General features: G+C 40.9%; 2 protein-coding genes across 5 annotated transcripts in view; one reads left to right on the forward strand and one right to left on the reverse strand.

Moving 5' to 3' along the window:
• LOC146480293 (protein dachsous-like) overlaps positions 1–6,290 on the forward strand; it is a 35,208-nt gene extending 28,918 nt beyond the window's left edge. For all 3 annotated transcript variants that reach the window (XM_085109455.1, XM_085109457.1, XM_085109456.1), the window contains 7 exons: positions 2,314–2,379; positions 2,555–2,603; positions 3,488–3,513; positions 3,629–3,680; positions 4,258–4,289; positions 4,419–4,470; positions 5,153–6,290. In XM_085109455.1, coding sequence (XP_084965581.1) covers positions 2,314–2,379; positions 2,555–2,603; positions 3,488–3,513; positions 3,629–3,680; positions 4,258–4,289; positions 4,419–4,470; positions 5,153–5,743 — 868 coding nt within the window. In that variant the 3' untranslated portion in view covers positions 5,744–6,290. The remainder of the gene's footprint in view (positions 1–2,313; positions 2,380–2,554; positions 2,604–3,487; positions 3,514–3,628; positions 3,681–4,257; positions 4,290–4,418; positions 4,471–5,152) is intronic.
• Positions 6,291–9,823: 3,533 nt separating this feature from the next.
• LOC146480294 (uncharacterized) lies at positions 9,824–19,284 on the reverse strand. 2 transcript variants are annotated; one of them, XM_085109458.1, is made up of 7 exons: positions 19,191–19,284; positions 19,016–19,084; positions 18,107–18,172; positions 17,217–17,283; positions 13,041–16,637; positions 11,911–12,306; positions 9,824–11,685 (listed from the first exon to the last, which is right to left on the reverse strand). In XM_085109458.1, exons 4-7 carry the CDS (start codon positions 17,274–17,276, stop codon positions 11,233–11,235), a joined length of 4,506 nt encoding a protein of 1,501 aa, XP_084965584.1. In that variant the 5' UTR covers positions 17,277–17,283; positions 18,107–18,172; positions 19,016–19,084; positions 19,191–19,284; the 3' UTR covers positions 9,824–11,232. The 2 variants fall into 2 exon arrangements, with proteins under 2 accessions (XP_084965584.1, XP_084965585.1); XM_085109459.1 differs by lacking the exons at positions 19,016–19,084; positions 19,191–19,284 and adding an exon at positions 18,805–18,954.
• Between the last annotated feature and the right edge of the window lie 1,579 nt (positions 19,285–20,863).

Here is a 20,863-nt window from a genome sequence, read left to right on the forward strand (position 1 = left end):
ACAATATCAACAAATAATCGATCGAATAAAACCGCTCTTAATGTCAGGTCATGGTGGTAACGTAAAACTCTGACTGGCTTTATTAGCGAGGATGTAGCAGGATTTCTATTCACTGTGGAAAAATCTTGAATTTTGATGGTATAGAAAATGGAGGACATCGCACTTGGCACACAGAAATCAGTGCTGTGGGTGGCGAATAAAACGTTTGGACCGATCATTGCTCTGCAAAATTCTGCAAAATTTGTTTGTCTTCTGCAAGGTGAAATACGATTTAAAGTTGTCGTTATTACATTGCTAACCTACAATGTTATTTTTTTGTTTTTTTAAGGACGGTGCCTGCTTTTGTTACTGCGCTTCTGCGCATCTCGATATAGTCGGGTTTCCTATAGGTGGTGCCTACTAATACAGGGATATTTTTGCGCGGTTTAAAACTATACGGAGAAAGCAGAACTTAGCATGTGCATAGTCATTAGGGACCGTTCATTTTTTATGAGCATGGGGGGGCTGGTGGGATTTAGGGGGGGGCCACGAGAAAAAAAATGGCACTAAAGGGGGGGGCTACCAAAAAAAAATGAGTGAAAGAGGGGGGGGGGGGGGGTCACCAGAAATAATTGGCTAGTAGGGAAAATTGAAAGTGGCTCAACACAGAAACAGATGAAGAAATTGAATATTATTTCAATTTTATTTAATGCGATTTTCCAAACCACTTTTAATTTGTTTTACATACTGAGGTCGAAATCTGCATTTTATATTAACAACAACTGAGGAAATGAAGCATATCTGTTGGAAAAGCAATAATGAATATAAACTGAGGTAGACACCTATGTTTGTACAAGTTCAAATTAATATAAAAACCTATCAGTCTCACTATTGAATCATCCTTGGGGGAGTAGTTTTCTACAAAGTGGTTGTACTCTGAACTACATCAATAGATTGTTTAATGTTCTTTTTAATAGTACTCACTTTTATAAAGACTGTTGATTAGTAAATCATTTGAACCCAGGAGTATCAGTAGACTCAGTAGTATGCCTAGTGTGAACATCCAGATTAGTTTTAATAATAGAACTGTTGTTGGTGACTTCAGTTGACGGTAAATCTGAGCCGTAAGCCATCTTCAGAAAAGCTTGTAACTGTCATTTTTAATAGCAGTACTTTAATATCCAGGTGCGTAGGAGGGGGGGTTCGAGGGGTTCGAACGAACCCCTTTTACAGATCAGTAATGGCGGAAGAAAAAGCACTTAATGAGGAGGTTGAACAATTACATGAGGTGTACCATGCGAGAGAGTAGAATGTCTGCCCTGGTTCTAATGCATATCAAATATGATATGCCTGTCAATTTTGACGAGATAGTCAATTTGTTCGAAGGCCTACACCCGAGAATGATGCAGTTTACCAGCTTGGTGTATGACTATCAGTAGATCGAATAGCTATCAGAACTCGACAGGGCGCGGAATGTACATTGAACTTTCTTGTTTAAGTTGAAACAATTATGCCGTAGGAATGATGTATATAGCTCAAAAAGCTGCTGTAAAACAAATCTGTGATTTGCCTAAAATGGGTCTCAAAATGCAGGAAATGAGGTTTCTGGGAACCTAGATTTTCAAAAATTTCCGGGGGAGCATGCCCCCGGACCCCCCTAGTAAGCAAGATTTGGGGCTCAACGAACACCCCTATCTAACCCTTACCTACGTGACTGATATCTGTGCGTCCGCTGTTTTTTTCTGTTTAATATGACTCGTAATCGTTGATTGGTATGCTTCGATCCGTATTTTGTTAGTCAGATCTGTACGTGTATTAATTGTTTCTACTCGAAGGGGAGTAATTTCACGTTAACCATTTGCTTGATTATTTTTTATAGTTTCTTTGAGAATCTAAATGGAAATTTAGGGTTTGTCGTTGCCGTAAACGTGTTGCTATCTATAAAACGTTTTTTTAAACAAGAGAAATCTTTACCTAAGTAGAGAACGGTTACTTGTTAATAGTACTGTAAAGAAATCACAGTAACAATTACGTTTATCTTTGATATAAACAGTACATAAGCGTTTTGTTAAAGTTAGGAGTATGATTTGTTTCTGGTTGGGCGGGAGGGGGGGGGGGGGGTCACCAGACAAAAATAGTTCTGCTGGGGGGGGGGGGCCATGTGGAAAAAAATTGCATGCTAGGGGGGGGTCATACAGTTTCGTAGTGGCAATTAACCAAATCCCACCAGCCCCCCCATGCTCATAAAAAATGAACGGTCCCTTAACCACACAAAAATACTTCATTGTTAGTAGGCACCGTCCTTAATGATATTATTTTTACTTTTTTATTCAGCTCTGTGGATATTCCTGGGATAGAAGCATTTATTGACTCCAAAGCAGAAGGAACTCCACAATCTCTGTAAGTTGACAAACTCGTTCCCAGCCTACCCTCTCCTCTCCACCACTGAACAACGATTTCCCTGGAAACGAGTTTGTCAGTTTAGCAAAACAATTTGAAACTTCCGTACTCGTTATTTCTTAATGCACTTCGGTAAAGCCGTAAAGCTGAACTTTCAATGTTTGTTTCGTTACAGGAGATCACATACCAAGTATACGGTTCGAAAGGAACAGCCTGGTATTTCGGTATGTTGTTAATCCTCCGTACGGAAAAAGGGAAAAGATGGGGGCTGTTACATTTTACCACAATACCTTACGCAAATAACACATAGAAAGCCGTGTTTTTTGGCAAAATTCGTCCCAGTACTAACAACATTGTGTATTCTAGATTTGAAGTTTTTATAACTTTTAAGTACCTTTTTATGAGCGTTTTTAGGGTTTTCGTTCGCTAGAATCATGGGTAAATGGACCAATCGCCACCTTTTTCGGTAGGGTGGATTGTGTGACGTTATTATTGGCTTGAAAGACTCTGTGAGAGTGGAGAAGTGACAGACCGACTGACTAACATAACTGATTGGTTTACTAACTTTAGGAAATATAAAGGTTGTATTATCCACTGCAAACATGTGCGATCTCGGTATGTTTCATTTTTAAACAGTTGTATCGTTTGAAACTTTAAGTCGCGCTTGTTAGTGTTGTACAGATTGGACAAGGTTACGAGTGCAATGTGCGAGTGGAAAAGGATTGTAAACACAAGTTTGTGGGAACAACGATTATTGTTGGATCATTAAACAGTGATGATTGAGTACAGTCGTCAAGAATGGAAAGTTTTATAAAATAACTGACTGACTGACTGACCGCAGTACAGATTGTACGAGGTTGTGAGTGCATTGTACGGGCGCAAAAGGATTGTAAACCCAAGTTTGTGAGAGAAACGATTGTTATTGGGTCGTAAGACAATAAAGGTTGAATGTAGTACTCAAGAGTGGAAAGTTTTCTAAACTGCAGGCTGGCGGGCTGAATGATGAATGAGCGGACGGACTGACAAATGACAGACTGTTCGACCGGCTTGCTGGCGGATATGATTAAATGACTATTTTTATCTGATGTTTTTAATTTTTTTTTTTCAGGGTCAGTCCATACTTCGCACGTCATTGTAAGTTTCGAAACGCTCAATTCTTCTGGAAAATTCATTTCTGGTGTAAATTACAATGAGCCGTGTCACCATTTACTAGTGTAACATGCTGGTATCTCAATTCGTTTTTTAACAGGAGATCGAGCAAAACTTACAAGGTGACAGACAGGCCGAAGAAAGAAGTAGAGGTACTTATCAGTTTGATTCTAAAGAGTGACCAACTTGTAATTACTCTTAATTAGAGCAACAAGTTGTCATCGAGGCCAGGTGGAAAGAACAAAGAAAGTTATCAAGTAGGGCCATGTAACCTTGATATACCAGAGCTGGAATTACTGAAAGAAAGTAGGAGTATTGTTTGGAGGTCCCAACTATCGCAAAAAAAAAAATCAAAATGATATCAGCTTACAGGATGGAGTCTGAACATCCGGGAATTTTCCGACTACCACAGGCGTCTTAAACTACGTGCGTGGCTGACAGGCACGCCAACTGAGTGACCAGTTGACTGAACGACTCACTAATTTCTCAATAATTTACAAACTGTACAGACTGACAAGCTTGATGGCTTAAGGTCTCTCTGTCTGAATGATTGAATTGCTGGCGGAAAGACGGTGGTTGTGACTGATCGACTGAAAAGAAGGTACAAATGAATGATATTGAGGACTGAGTCAGTTCAATTTAGTTAGTGTTGAATGTGCAGTGTAGTTGTAGAGGATACCTTGGTGAATTTGATAAAATGGCGATTTTATCTGACGTCCTTTCTTTCAGATTCCGTCCATATCCTTACTTCGCACTCCATTGTAAGTATTTTTGTTGTGATCTGTTTGTTGTTTCTTAATTCTTATAAAACAATCCCTTTTGGTCTTGTGTAAATTAAATGGATTTATGTCACTTTGTGTAACGTTTGGATATCTCAATTTTTGTAACAGAAGATCAAGTAAAACCTACAAATTGACAAACGGCCCCAAGAAAGAGGCAGAGGTATGTATCAGTTTAGGTTTCAAGTGATTAAGATCGTATTTCTATTTACAAGATCAACATATTATCAATCTGAACTGAGACCCATCAGCTATGGCCACATTCTTTTGATAGCGCCATAAATTTGCCTGAAACGCGAAGTTGTAACCGAAAATTTAATTTTAGAGCTCCACTGTCACAAAAACGCTTCAACGGATATCAACACCGCAGCATCGACACTTGGTGCACACGACTAAAACGTTTCGAATACTGCTTTCTTAACCTTTCGGCAGAGGGCTGTGTAAAATGAATCATCTTTATGACCTTTATCTCACCGAACCCAATCTTGATTGAAAGGGTTTATAATTGTACTCAGTGGTAATTAAGTGGAGACATTATGAACTGAATAAAGCTGCACTAAATACTTAGCCTAAGTTCGTCCAACAAATTAAATTCAGCTGTCAGAAGGTCTCCTTTCTCCATATGAGTCACCCGATATGACTTTAGACGATGCATGATAAGCGCTGTGTGGAGCGGACAAAAACACAAGCACCACCCGAAGATACATAGAAGATCAAGAATGATGACCGATGAATTTGCGCACTCAAGGTTTTGTACTCACAAATGCTTCTCACTTTTTCTGCACTTCACCTCAATTTTTGATCATTATGGTTTGTAGGTACAACTTTTCTTGTTGTTTCCACAGAAGGAAACAGTTGCTTTGAATCATTACGGTTCGGCGCCGAGTCCACCTACATATCACAAGGAATCCAAAGAAATATACAACACAGTGGAAAGTGTGACGAGCAACGCAACGGCTGTTAAGGAAAACGTTAAAAGTCGCGAGAACGCAGGGTTTGATGACTGCCAGGGAGAGGAAAAGTTCGAAGAGAGAGCCGTAGATGTGGGAGACCTGGAAGAAATTTCAAAAACTGACGACGAAAAACCGGCCAAAAAGGAGCCAAGTATGAAGGAGCGAAGAGTGAGGTTTGATTTGCGCGGCAGTGTAGACAGGAAAGAGAGAAAAAAGAGACGAGCAGTCATGGGGCATGTGCCGGACATTATAGTGATCACAGAGAAGGGAACCAGAGGCGCGAAAATGAAGGTGGATGAAAGGGAGAAGGGAGGAGAAGCGATGGATGATCAGGATGGTAATAATGATGACGATGGAAATAGACCAGCTGATATCACGTCTGTGTTTGATGGTGGTTCAAGCATGGGTAATCCTCCTCAGAGCCCTGGTTCTCCGCGCATGTCGGCAGTGAGCGACGAAGAAGGAACAGTGGTGGAAATATGATAGACGTTGTCAATCACAAAGGGGGGTTTGCTTTGTTGTGTCCTAGATAAGTTTATGTTCACCTTCTTGTTATTGTAATTCATGTAATTCATAGCGAGGTAGTGTGGTCACACCGTTCAATTGTCGTCAAGACATTTTCATAGCGAAATGGAGTATTTCTTTCTTGTACCTTATTTAAAATTGTCCCATAACAACTTCATGACATGTCTAGATGATTGCAGAATTCATCCATTGCCCATTGATTTACAGCGTGTTATTACCCCGTACAAAAATTGGAAAATAGTTGAGTCTGTTGCACTTAATTCATAAGCCGTTTTCCTTGCTTTATTTCAAATCTGGTATCCCTTTTTTTTTGTTTGTAGTATTTTTTTACTTTGACAGCTAGTTTCCTCACGTTTTCTAAACTTTTAAAATTAAATTTTTTTGGATGGGATGTACTTGGCAAATATATGCATTTCAAGTGGATCTTTGCAATCAGTCCCTTAATGATGATGTAAATTATTAGTTTTCCTCATTAAAGATCAACCTTAACAAGAACGTTCTATAAGCACTTTGTAACCATTGTGTTTGCACTTAAATTATCGTTCTAGCACGAAGATGACGATTTTTAGTCTGTTAAAAAACATCAATTTGGCAAGATAAATTGCACTAACCCATCGCAAATAGCAAACCGTTCGTCTTCTGTTGTTGTTGCTGCTGCTGTTGTTGTTTCATTCCAAATTTTCCGCCTAGAACCGTTCCGGTGCTAACATGGCTTTTTTCATCTCTTGTAAGGAATGTTTTTGCATTGTAATTATTAAATAACTTTACAGGCTGCAACTGTGTTGTTCATTTTAAAGGTTATCAGGCTTCCACGCAAAAATGTGAAAAGGACGGGAAGCTGGAACTGCGAGCCACCCTGCGGTTATTCCTTTCTTTCTTTCTTTCTTTCTTTCTTTCTTTCTTTCTTTCTTTCTTTCTTTCTTTCTTTCTTTCTTTCTTTCTTTCTTTCTTTCTTTCTTTCTTTCTTTCTTTCTTTCTTTCTTTCTTTCTTTCTTTCTTTCTTTCTTTCTTTCTTTCTTTCTTTCTTTCTTTCTTTCTTTCTTTCTTTCTTTCTTTCTTTCTTTCTTTCTTTCTTTCTTTCTTTCTTTCTTTCTTTCTTTCTTTCTTTTTCTTTCTTTCTTTCTTTCTTTCTTTCTTTCTTTCTTTCTTTCTTTCTTTCTTTCTTTCTTTCTTTCTTTCTTTCTTTCTTTCCTTCTTCCTTCCTAATTTTCTTCTTTCATTCGCGTATTGACCTTTTCTAAACTAACTGACCTTAAACTCTGGCCTCCAGTTGCGAAATGCACATTCGGAAATCAGACGAAAAAGTACAAACATAACTCACATTTTATCAAATTAAATAAAGCTATTAAAGCGGTTTTCAATTCAGTGTCGAAAATAGTTTTTCGCTCACTCAGTTTTGTTTTGGTTTACTACGGTGTGTTACTGGTTAGTAAACTAGCGTCACTTTCTCGACCAATGAGAAGAAAAACCTATCGCCACTTGCTCGCACGCGTTTTCCGGCTCTTTACGCTGGTTACATGAATTTGCTTCGCATTCTGACTGGCTGCTGTTGTGATTGCCGGAGCAATTACTTTGGTTTTGGTTTTCCGACATTCAATCGAAAACCTCTATCATAAAGTCGAGGTGATCCGTTGTGTCGCGTTGCGCGATTCTAACTGCGAGAGGAATCTGGGAATGAGCTCGGATTGCGCGCGCATATCGTGTGCTTGCTTGATGGCGTTTAAGTGACGTAATAGAGATTCGTTGTAAATTGAAAAACAAATAGAAAACGATCAAACAAGCCCTCATTTATTCGTCTCTTACTTTCTTGTTTACGTGTCCGCCGTTATTTTGGTCAATGTACTGTTACAGTTTAGTGCGGGAATTTTTTGATTTCCTCCATGGCGACTGGGGAGGCTTGAACTTAAATTATTTACGTGAGGGGATAAATGACATTTTTGCAGTGCAACAAGTGTGGAGTAATCTTTTTGACGTTGAAAAGGAGGACGTACCACGGTGTCAGTTTCACATATTTAAAGTTGATCAAAGCTGTTCCAGGAAGACGAGGTTAGTAAACAACGGAGACACAAACAATTCCACCCGCAGAAAAGGCAAATGGTTGAAGAAGATTCAGCCACCACCGGTTGCCGAACTCATCTTTACAAAGGACGATGTCTGGAGTGCATCGAGACTATCACAAACTGCATCACACGTGTATTCCGTTAATGGTATCGATCACAACGTCTCAGGCAAACACAAAGATCACTGCAATAATTGGGAAAGCTATTCTGTCATTTCATTCTCACCGCGCAGCCGTACAAAATCTCCCCAAGCATATGGCGGGGACGTTCAGCCAATAAGAAAAGATGTTGCAGCACGATGCAGCCTGGCATGGCAAGAGAGATGCAAAAAATACTGGGTTATAAAATCAAATTGTAAATGCTCTCACCCAAGCTCGACCCGCTCCTATTTCTCAACGCTTTCATTAGCTGACGACCAGGTAAAAACCAAAAACCAGATATGACACGTTCTCAACTTGCTCTCTTTTTTTTTCTTTTTTGTTGTAGAGTTCAAGGTTTTAAAATTTGCTGACTTTTTGTATTTAGCCGATTTTGGTATTCTTCAAGCTAGGACATTGTACTCGGAGAGCGCGTGCGGGAGAAACCGCTATACAACCCTTTGATTCCTCACCGAATTATCACCGCGCCAAATTATGTTTATTTGCCTTGTTAAACTCTGTGAGTTGCGGCTGCAAGAAAACTTCCCGCAAGATTTTCATTGTTGTTCGCTTTTCGGGTAAAGAAGATACCCTTAAGAGGCCAACAAGTGCGAATGGAATAATTATTGTTTTATTAAAAACATTCACTATGTATCGGTAGATCTTGTTGATTTCATGTTGCAAGAAAGACAAGAAGGTAGTTTGATGACCACTATTCAGTTCTAGGAAATGGTATAATGGCTGATATCCCATGGCCGCTAAGCCAATCAAAAGGCTGGAACTGTACTATCCAATGATCCACGTTTTAACAAGTAACATCTGTGACCATTATAATCAGTTTGCTTTAAGACCGCACATGCTGAAGCTACGTGCTCAATCAAGGACGGTTAATCCTGAAAACCATAATTTGGTCCCACGCGACACTTATTTGGCGCGCAAGCGAGCGAAGCGTGCCGCGCGAGGATCACCGCTTTTTACCTCGCTTGCCGCTCGCGCCCCAAATAAATCTCGCACGAGACCCTTTCATTTACCCACAATTCTTAGTTTACAATTACCCCTAAAAACGCTCATAAAAACGTACAGAAAAGTTCTAAAACCTTCAAACCTAGCATACACAAATGATGTAAGCATAGGGACAAATTTCGCCCAGAATATGGCTTACCGTGTTCCTATCAGCTGTGTTAGGCTTGCAAGGTATTTTCCGTACGGTGCATGGATTAGAGAGCTTGCTCGAAGACTAACAATTTATAAATACAGGGCTCATCTCCAGTTGAACTTCCCGTTTTTGGCCGAGTAAAAAAGTGCGTCACCTCTCGGGTTCCCAACAAGAGAGTTGTTTGACACGTATAAATTTTTCAAGGTGGTTTTTTAAGAGAGCGTTATTAGGAAATAGTTCGTGAAAATCTGACCTTGGGCCAGGTAGGTTTGAAAGTTTGTACGAAATCGGTGCCATATGGTGCATTTGTCTGTGACGTACGAAGAGTATTTTTAATGTACATATGTCCACCCTTCTTCTTTTTTTCGTAGTCTTTTGTTTAGCTGAGAATTCTCCAAATCACATTTCATTTAGGTCGGGTTCGATTGACCGCATTCCGGAATAAGAATAAGCGAAATAGCTGTTAGATTTCCCTTTTTAAGTACGTTTAGGGAGACAATTCTGCAAACTTTCGCTGACATATGATAATTTAACATCGATTTTGTACTCCAGTGACCCCAAAAACCTCTTCTGAAGGATTTCTTGTCATCATTGTATGTATTCTTATTCCGGAATAGGGTCGATCGAACGCACCCTCCGTGAACATGTATCAAACCAATCCAAATTTAAATCTCACAACGACAGATCTATTTTCTTGGAAACCTTTTATTCTAGGAAATGCTTTTAAAAACACCCTAGACGCATAAACGCCCCTATGTATGTAATAATTACACAACATTAACATTACAAGTCTTACAGTGCATTGTGGCAAATGCATTATTTCACTTCGACAGAATCCGTTTTTCACAGTTACCACAAGGGCGACACGTCTTCATTATTTACAATACTAACTGTTTAGCCATCTAGCTTGGTCTTTAATATAAAATAACCAATTTATTGTACATATTAAATCATTGTGTGTATTTTCCGGTAAGGAAAACAGTGAAAGAATTTCGCATTCAATGTGTAGAGTTTGAAGGAGTTTAGAACCTTCAAGAAAAACATTTTTTTTTTGTTCAATTCTATTTGATTGAATATTTTTTATTCTTTCGTTCGTTTGTTTGTTTGTTTGTTTGTTTGATTCTCGCGTAATTTGTTTAGTACGAATGCAACTATATTTCAGTTGTTCAATATTTGGTGAAAAAATGTCTTTACACTTGTCCTAGTTGACTCGGAAAGAGATATAACATAAGATAGGAATGAGAATGATGTATTATTCAGTGAATGACACAGGCAAACTCGGAAAATGGAAATCCAAGTGCTCCTATCAGGAGTTGAACCTAAGACCTTCCGATTACTAGTTCGGATGCTTAGGATCCTTACATTGGACTCCTGATAGGAACACTCGGATTTCCTTTTTCCGAGTATGCCCGTGTCGTGATAGGTGAGTTTAATCGTTTATCTCACGATTGAGTCACATAGATGCGATCCACATCTATGTGAGACAAACGATTAAGCTCAGTTATCACTGATTTCAAACCGACGATGACGAACACCTTTCACCTGTGTCATTCACTGAATAATGCATCATTCTCATTTATTCACCCGTCTTAAAATATTCCATCACATAAGATAGGAATGTTAGATGTCAATCTCATCGTAGAAAATTCCATGTTACATCGTGTATTTCTTTGCTTCCTTCAAAACGTCGTTCACACTTCAGGTGTGAATGTATGTCACCATGTCGTCCTACCGTTCCCGTAAAATTCAAAACAGCTGTTGTGTAATATTCACCCTTACTTAAGAATGATCTAATTAAGACCGGAAACTCATTGAAAATATCAATAGTTACCCACTTATTAACTAAACAGCTGTTATGTAACGAAGGGAATAGGTATCATTTCATATAACTATGAGTGAGTCTTTTTCCCAAACCTAGCTTTGTCATTTTTTAATCCCTAACAAGGTTAATAATTAGGGTTTCAAGTCGCATCATTTTGTCAAGTAGCCAAACCAACTTATGCTAGCCTTGCGAAAACAGAAAACCATCGGCTATGTACAGAACTCTTAATTATCTGATACAACGTATCAAGTCCTAAATATGAAAACACCCATTTATACAACTGTGCCATGATATGGATGTTCCCACAGTTCGTTCATTAGCTTTTCCCTGGATTTTTCCCTTCGCTTTCTGAGTACATCGTCTAGACGTGTGCCTCTCTTTCTTCGTTTCCCCTGGTCAAGCAAAACATCAGTAGCATGTACCTCATCTGGGATGCATTCGTAACAAAGCTTAAGATACTTGAACGTGTTCTTGCACGTCGGATCGTCGAAAAAAGTGTTGGAAGCCACGATTTCGCACGCCTGGTTATGTCTACATTGGCTTTCGACTTTCCTGAATGTATTTTCTGGGTCAGTCTCACACGGTTTGTCTGTGACAAGTCCAACCGGAGCCTCGGGACAAAATGCGTTTTCTTCACGTCCCCAGAAAGCACGGTTTACTTTGATGGTTTCGTACTGTTTGCACTGGAGCCAAGTCTTCTCGCCTTCGCAGATGTAGGAGCAGTTCTACGAAAAAAAAAAAACAAAAAAAACAATTGTGTGGTGTTAAAATTGAGCCATATATAAGGGAATCGCCTCGATAGCGACAGAAACGGAGCTCCCCATTAAAACTGTCAGTGGTGAAACGTAAATCACAGAATGGCCTGGCGCACTGTGCGTAATCAACGTTTAAAGTTCGTCGTTGAAACACGTACTCCCCCCAGGTAAATGGTCAATTGTTAAAACACTTACCGGCATTACTGCTTCCGGACCAGCAGGTCCTTCACCACCCAAGGGACCCGGAAGTCCAGGGGCTCCGGGTTCTCCAGCTAATCCCATAAGACCGGGTGGACCCTGTTCACCTTTATAACCAGGGGCACCAGGAAGTCCCGGGGGACCAATTATACCGGACTCACCATCAGCACCGGGTGCTCCTACATCTCCGAGAGGGCCTGGGGGACCAAGAGCTCCCGTCATTCCCCGTTGGCCAGGGGCCCCCACAGGACCCTCAGGACCTTGTTTTCCAGGGCGACCAGCAAGGCCACCGTAGAATAAGGTTAGATTTTGTTCTAAGATTTGACTGATCATGAAGCGGTCCAGCAGCTGTTGATCTACTGTCTCTCCTGGCTTGGGCAGATCATATTCAACCTGAAAGTGAGGAAGTATCTTTGTTGGGTTAATTTCTTTTTATGTATTATGATGAATACTTTCTTGTTTAATTATTCTAGCAAAAAAGTATTATTTTTTCAAGTAGTTTGAGTGATGAGTTATTAAGAGCAGGGGTATTATTTTATAACTGGGAATGTATCAAGGATGTACGCACTTATTAGGAAATAATTCCTTTTTGTTTCCTTTAACTTCTTGCGCAGCTCAAGCTTAGTGCTAGAGAGGCATACAGCGTCTTGAAACATATCTGGTTGGACTACTGTACAGTGAAATCTTAATAATTCGAATCTTTCAACGCTAAAACATCTCGCTAACTTGCACTGAGCTCCATTTTCTGCTTTCTATTATCTGGGGTGCTTACCATTAACGCAAACCACCCGGATGGAAATTTTCGGCATAAATACGAAATGATTTAGCTTGCCTTAACAGAAGATCGATAACATGCAAAATGTATAAACATCAGCTGTAAACCCCAAAAGGAGCAATAAAAATGCATCAGTTTGGCCAGGAGGCCTTAATTTCAGAAGTACTTCATATGGTGTGATGCGTACCATTTGATTTTTCAACTGAAATTTCTGGATTTCCATGTAAATGGTAAGCACCGCTGGTTCCCAATAATTCAAACTTTCTTGAACGAAAAAAAGGATTTTTTTTGCCTGATAGCTAAACGTACCTAATTTAGCTCAGTACTAAAGTCGCGCATTAAGAAATCTAACCTGCTCTTTTTCTTCACTTTCATCAGAAAGGCTACTCTCATCGGAGAAATCACCACTGACTGGGATTCGGTTCCTGTTCTTTCCCTTCTTGTAATGGTTAACAGTTGATCCCTCTCCACTCAGAGACGCACTGCTGCTCGACTCACTATCACTCTCTTTTTCGGTGTTACTGATTGCGTTGCCAAACAGATCAACAATAGCATCTGAGGGACTTGTAGCTGGAGTCAGCTCCAGTGTGCCGCTACCGGCTGAACCTGATAAGAAGTCTGATGCGGAGCCGTAATCGACTCCAGTACCAGAACCTAAGCCGTAGCTACTACCCGATCCGACACCCAAGCTGATTGGTATTTTTGCTAAGGTGTCTGAAATAGCATCGGCTTTCAGTGCAGAGTTCAGGTTGAAACTAAAGGTCTTTACTTTTCCTGTATCGGATCGCTGGCTCGTCTCTTCAATACCGTCATCACCAGATGACTGTACAGCTGACCCCTCACCGGCTCCAGACTCAATCACATTGACCACTTCATCACCAGAAGCAGAACTTTCTTCAGTTTTAAGCAAATCTTCTGCCGGAAACTCCGCTATGTTGGGCAAGAAACCGGAACCCGATCCCTCATTCAGCGACGTAGAGGCATCAAAGACTGCAGATCCTGAAGTTGAAAACGACTCCTCGATACCAACGCTTCCTGGAAGTGCACTTGCGCCAGAGTCTGATTGGCCAGACGCGGATGAAGATCCCGATGGAGATGCTAAAGCTGTAGACGAAATTCCTGTCCCTACTCTCTTCGGATGTGGTAGGAAGGTGTGTTTTACAACTGGCAGTGCTTGCGAGCCAGATCCAGAACTCATTCCACTATCTTGTTCTGCACTTGCGGATGCTGAGGCTGAAGCTACGGGTGTATAGTCCTTTTTCGACAGAACGTCAGGCATTTCAACCACCGAAAATGTGCCGCTACCGCTGCTACTGCTTCCTGAATCTGACGTAGCATCTGAAAATGCTGATCCCGATGCAGAGAGTCCTGTATCCATTAGGCTGGAACCAACTCCGGACTGGAATGTGAACCCTGAAGCATCCTCACCTCCAGATCCTGCGAGAGACTGAAGGTCACTGCTATCGCCAAAACCAAATCCACCTGGTAATGATTCATCCGCAAGTGCCGATCCAAGTCCAAATCCAAATCCTCCACTGGTTTCTAAATCCTTCGTTTTCTTCTGAGCAATAATGGTAGATTTGTTGGCTTTTGCCGCTGTTTCATTTTCATGACTGAGAGCCACGACAGGTTCTGCAACTTTCATTCTCACAACAGTGTCCTTTGCTACGCTCTGCTTCTTTTCGACTTGTCCTGAACCAGATCCAGAACTGTCAGCAAACTGAAATGCCTTCACTGTATTTAGTTCTTCTTGCATCCCAGAGCCAATTCCAGAAGCGGCACCAGACTGGTCCACCATACCAGAGCCTGCTTTGATTTCTGGAGAAGCCATGGTCATGAGATTAGGACCCACGGCTCCAACACTGCCAGGAAGGGTTTCATCTTCGGAGGATGGTATCTCTAGAGACTGAAAGTTGTCCGTGACTCCAGAGCCGCTTGGCTGTTCCTCACTTTCTGATCCGGAACTGTCAGACGCCTGTAGGATGGAGTCAAGAGAAACACTAGCAAGATTCTTCGAACTTTCTCCTGATCCGACTTCTGTTGTTACAACTCCAGATCCCTCGTGTTGAATGTTTGTTGTGGGATTTACTATCTGTACCGCTCCCTTTCCGGATCCCAAGTTAGAGGAGTCTTGCTGTTCTTCCAGGTCAACTTGCCCACCAACACTCCCAGGGAGGCTTTCTTCCTCCTTGTCAGATTCTCCGGACCCTGACGATGCATCTGACAATACCTGTTGTAACAATGATTCCCCTGGGGTAATGTGACTGTGGATGGAGCTTGATGGTGAATCCCCAGAAGCAGAAGATACAGAATTTCCGGATGCTTCTGAATTAGAATGGCTTTGCGCTTCAAGTTGTGCAATATCAGCTATACCGCCAACACTACCGGGAAGTTCTTCCTCGCCTGATCCTGTTGATGGCGCTGTTTTTGTTTGTTCTTGTACTGGCCGTGACAATAAGTCCTGGCTTTTAGTTACTGCAGGCTGACCAGAGCCTGACGCAGGTTCTACGTTGCTTGGTACAGGTGCACCGGATCCGGACGTAAAGGCAAAACCTGGAGCAGCTGCTGGTGTTGCAGGCTTCTGCTCAATCTTTTCAATATCTTTTACTTGACCAATACTACCTGGCATGCCGTCCTCAGGCTCATCATCTTCACCTGAGCTTTCTGAAGAACCTTCATCGCTTTCTGATTGGCTAACGCCCGAGATGAAGCTAACTCCTGAGCCACTAGCCACGTCTATAATAGTGTCCCTTTTTTGTGATTCATCACCGCTCGTTTCTCCAGAGTAATCGTCGTCGTCCTCGTCATCTTCGTCATAGGCCGAACCTGAACCTGATTCCTCATCATCTTCCTCGTCTTCTCCCGATGCCTCCTCTTCAGATGATTGCTTCACTTCCGATCTTTGGTTTGCTTCAACGTCTTTCCTCTCCGCTGATCCAGATGATGTCGCTTCATCATCCTGGTCTCCACTTGCACTGGAATCAGACACCTCTCCGCTAACATCTCCACTTTCAGTATCATCACTATCATCGCTGTCATCATCTTCATCGTTTCCTACGCTACCTGGTAGTTTAGTTTTCTTCTGTGTTTCTGCCTCGGTGCTCTGTTGTTTCTTTGCTTTTTGAAGACCAGCAATGAACGCGAGCTCATCTGCGCTCACTCCACTTCCGCTAGCCTCTGAATTGGCAGCTACACGTTCCTGGTTAGCATCAGCAGAGGTTACTGGATGAGCTTCTTCGCCTGATCCACTAGCTGCAGGCATAGATTGAGTAGTAGGATTTGTTGTTTCTGTCTCTTTACTAACATTGTTAGCTTGGCTCAAGGCTTTGTCAGTTACCTCGGGCTCTGCTGCATTAAAAGATGCAGTACTAGCAGCGGAAGAAGTTTCCTTGTCCACGGAGTTGTGCGAAATTGCGACTGGTGGTGGTTGAGATAAAGGCGACAGCCTTTCGGTGGCAGCAGCAGATATAACAGAAGGAACTCCAGAACTCTCTTCCGCACTGCCAGCTGTACTCTCAGCAACTGACTCAGCAGGTTTTACTACTACTGGTTCATCTGGTTTAACAGGCTTATCATTTGCCTGTTCCACTGCTCCTGATGCTTCGCCAGAACCGGAAGCATCCTCTCCAGCTATTACGCTCTTCTTTGTGTTTGTCGAGGCAGCATGCCCGCTGTCCCATTCGCCTTCTCCCGAAGAAGGTACAGCTTTGCTATCCGAAAATTGTCTCTGACTGAAGATGGGGTTATTTTCTTTAGGTGGTGGAAGGTACGGAAGGGAGGAAGCTCCACTAGCGGGCTCCACTCTTCGCCTAAATCTTTCTATTCCCTCTCCCTTGGGGTTTAGAGCTACCACTTCCTCGCTGGGGATTGGCGCGAGGCTCTCTAGTACTTCCATTAGGTTGATGTCTGAATCCTTTTGAAGTTGAACATTGTCGGGAACATCACTAAGCTGTAGCGTGGGATCAAATGCAACACCAATCAGTTTTGCATAACAAAAGCAAACGTTTCTACAGTATATGTTATGCTTGCTAATCTGTATGGGGTTTTAGAGTGTTTACTATAAAGTTTGGCGCACTTGTCTCGCAATATGTTGCCATTTCAAAGGTAAGATAACACGCTATGACCACAAGTTTGCTATTCATCCGATGACAGTATTTTCCTCTCAAGGTCTGCATAATGATCAACAGTATTCTTCGTAGAATACAACTACATTGATAAGTATAGAAGAGGTAATAATAAAAAAATCAATACTGAAGCATTTTCATGGTCTACCTTGAAATTCTAAGAAAGCATAGTCCAAGGAATATATAGCAATCAGTTAGGAGATTTAATATTCTTATTTGCGGCTAAGGAGACTCTGATTACTAAATAGCGTTCACTTGGCTTTTTACTTATTTTTCGTATTAAGTAAAGGCAACGGTAAATTGGTCAAATAAAGTATCCCACGTTGGAAGAAACGTATTCCTCAACATGACTGACTCAGGACTATTACCATAGTTACCAAACACGCAACATTTTGTTTACTAACCTTACACTCGGCGAAAGTAACAAGTAAAATCGTTGTCAATGCTGTTAGCACTAGCGTCATAATTAGGCTGAAAGGAAAATCATAGGACAAAACACAACTCGTTTTTATCCTTTTTCTTCCAACAGTTTCTAGAGTTCGAAGTTATAATTATCTAAATGTCCGTTTCAAATGCCAGTGTCTACTGATTAGATTAAAACGACGGTTCGATTATCTTGTAAGTTAGTTCCAAGTTAGTGGTAAATTACCGACATTTATGACTGCAGTTAAAAGATCTGTGGAAACGATCTTCAGAAATTAAATCTAGCCCTATAACAAGACACACGCTGTTTGCACTGAATTTTTTGTTTGTTTGTTTTGTGTCTTTATGAGCTTGCATCCGAACTCCCCCCTTATTAGAACTGTAAGGCCTATTTGAAGTTATACGTAACGATATGGTATTTGAGCTATGTGAAAGCATTACCATCCCAGATTGTTCTACGTTCTTCCTGTTTTCCCAGCCCTCAGCAAATCCCACTGACCTCTGGCTGTTATACACAGTTCTGGTCTCATTCACTAAGACATGCTGGCGGGAGCTTTTAAAAACATGCGTTAGGTCCTCCTCAGTCGTCTCCAATTTAGAGACGAAAAAGAACCAGACCGCCATTTCTACGTGGTCATCCTAGCCACGTGAAGATCTAACCATTTGCAGATGACAAAGCAAAGGCAGCACCTTCTCAGTTTTTTAAGACCCTAAGTATTGGTCGTCAAAGCAGACGACACCTATACCTCTGGTAGGTTTCTTGTTTTCTTTTTTCTATCGGTTTTTTTTTTTCTTTTTTTTTTTTTGTAGATGAAGTTCGTCTCAGTGCAAATTTCTCTACATAACCTAATCTACATGTTTGGTATCATACCTGTTCTTAAGCCCTCGGCACCCTTTGCCGTCTGCTTATTGCTCTCTGGCCAGTTTCGCTTAAGTTCTGCGGAGAAAAGAGAAACTCCATAACTAACGCTTCCTTGTAGGTACGAACAGACAGGTTACACCACAAGATGGTTCGTGGTTATTACATCCTTCTGCTCCTTGCATAGCTTCGCTACCTGCACTGCAGTAGAATAAGAAAGCAAAGCAATGCCATCTGGCACAAAACACAACTGACTGTTGGAAGTGCTCAGTCAGAAGGGGAGAGGAAAAGTAACGCGAATAGAAAAAATATCGCGGTTAAGAAACAGACGGATTCTTTCTTAACCTCTCCGCTTCCGTACTTCGCTCTTCCAACACAATCTGAAGTATCCTTAGGTTGCCCTAATGTAATCTACTTCCGTTTAGTTTGTTAATTTCGTGTTTCCTTAAAGGATCGTAAGGATAAAACTCAGTCTAATTCCTTTACATAAAACAGGTATATGGTAGCGAAAATAAAAGGTGTCTAGGCCGGAAACTTACTCAACGAAGAGACGCATAATTATAGCAGATTATCTGTACCATCAAACCGAAAACTAAATTTCACTATACATTGATTCATCTCAGTTGAGGAATCGCACAGACTTTCATGTTAACCAGTAAATAAGAATGTCTCGTTTATAGTGGCTATCGTATACGATAACTACCTCTTACCGTATGAGAAGTCAATTAACCTTACGATCAGACAAGCGTAGGTAGCGAGCTAAAATCGATCAATGCAGTATCAACATAACCTGCCACAGAAACTGAAATAGGACTTAAGTTGAAGGCACCAAGCTATATTTAAACGTAATAATTCCAAAGGATATCTATGATTTCTAAACCTGGTTATCACATGAAAATGGACAAACATTTCCATCCTTACCTTGTAATATGAAGTCACAGGTAGACTTCCCGGGTGACCAGCAAATCGAGCAGACCAAAACCGCGTCGGCTAAGAGGAAGACACAAAAAAAGACGATCAAATCCCCATGTCAGGATAAAACGATTTCCCGGTAAATTTAGAATAAAAACGCATTAAAAAATCGATCAAAAGTTACCTTGGACGGGGAGAATTTCCTAATTTTTTCCCAAAATTATGACAGATCGTCGGTGCGTGCAAATGCTGTTTTCATAAAGTCATTCTCTCCCTTACGTAATTATCTCATTTACAAGGTATGCGGGCTGTCAGAGGTGCACATGCGCGCTTCTCGTCTTTCACCTTCGGTTAAACGTTTGGCGTCTAAATCGTATGACATTGCGAAGGGACAATAAGCTTCGAGAAAATCTTTTTAATAATTTCACGTGATAAGCGAGGATTTTCTTTTTTACGAAAAATAATCGATCATCGTTGTATTTTACGCAGGTTAATTCGCCACCTGCCATGTTTGTGATCAGATCATCGCGTTGTTCTAAAAACACAGGTCACACTGTCATTATACATCTGACGTCGGGAAAGGAACACGAACGCTGTTGTGATAGTGTCCTGGGCTTTCTTATTTCAACCTTTTGCTTTCACCGAACAAATTTTAGAATTCTTCAAAAATTGTGCCTCCGAAAACTGATTACAAACAAACAGCGGCACATGAAAGTTCTTATCAGTAGCTTTCATTTCAATGGTTACACTTAAGGATTTCATTCACAGACTCAAACGTTAGAGCCACATTGTACTCCATAATAAATAGCAGCGCAGCAAGTATATTTCAACAGCTTTCGTTTCAATGGTCACATTTAAGGATTTTATCCTTAGGCTCAAAACTAAGAACTACCTTACACAGCGTAACAAACAGTAGTACAGGAAAGTATTGTTCGATAGGTTTCATTTAAATCTTCACACTTAAGGATTTAATTCACGGACTTCAAACAGCTTATACAACATAAAAAAGGGCACCAATGGAGAGCACCGTCCACTAGCTTTCATTTCGTGGCGTTAATTAAGATTTCCACGACTGAATATATTTCATAACTACATCATACGGCTCGTGGTTTCTCTCATTAATCGGAGGGCTGAAAACTGTCTGTTTTTGCCAAAAAATCTGTGGTTGTTACATTTTATTCATCTTAGATGCACTAGCACCGAAACGTCAAGATTGAAGTAGTGTTTTACGGGACAACCTTAAAGTCATAACTCAACAGACCGATTCGTTATAAAAAGATGAAGCTCATGCCTCTATTCTTTTTAATTCCCACACAAGCGACACAAACAGGAAACAGGAAAAATAGCGTTTGAAAAAAATTTCAAAAGGAACAAATAATTACAGAGAGCTCATTGCTCCCGAACGAGTAAGAAAATTAAACACCAAGAAAAAGATTTTGCGAGTTAGGGACAACACAAGACTACTAAAAAATGAGACGTTTCCAATTGTCCGAGTTCTTTCCCCGCTTTTCTCTGATTGTTTTCTTTGAAAGAAATTATTCTACCTATGCAAAGATTTCTTGATTTTTCTGTCCTGAAAATAAGAGTCCAACACTGGTTCACTCCGTCTTGTTGATTGTATGAGGTGCAAGAGTGATCACTTCCCGTCTCCTAATTGACAAACTGGGACAAATAAGAATCAAAGCCTTAACCCCTTCACTGAATCCAAGCGAGGTGATGGCCACTATTTTACTACAACTGGTGGTTTAACACGAAAATTAAGTGGCGTTTAGAAAACTAGTTAATAATGAAACGTGTCTGTTAAACCTTGACCGTTGTTTCAGTAAACAACTGTTCCGTTAAAAACTAGAGAGCGTA

The sequence above is a fragment of the Pavona decussata genome, unplaced genomic scaffold (genome assembly GCF_977016875.1).
Source record: "Pavona decussata unplaced genomic scaffold, jaPavDecu1.1 SCAFFOLD_53, whole genome shotgun sequence".
In the NCBI taxonomy this organism is placed as follows: domain Eukaryota; kingdom Metazoa; phylum Cnidaria; class Anthozoa; order Scleractinia; family Agariciidae; genus Pavona; species Pavona decussata.

Excerpts from the sequence above, each read along its gene's own strand:
- LOC146480294 (XM_085109458.1), bottom strand. The coding sequence starts at position 17,276 with ATGACGCTAGTGCTAACAGCATTGACAACGATTTTACTTGTTACTTTC. Across the intron at positions 16,638-17,216 it reads TTACTTTCGCCGAGTGTAAG|CTTAGTGATGTTCCCGACAA; the intron begins GTTAGTAAACAA and ends CCCACGCTACAG. Across the intron at positions 12,307-13,040 it reads AAAGTGAAGAAAAAGAGCAG|GTTGAATATGATCTGCCCAA; the intron begins GTTAGATTTCTT and ends CCTCACTTTCAG.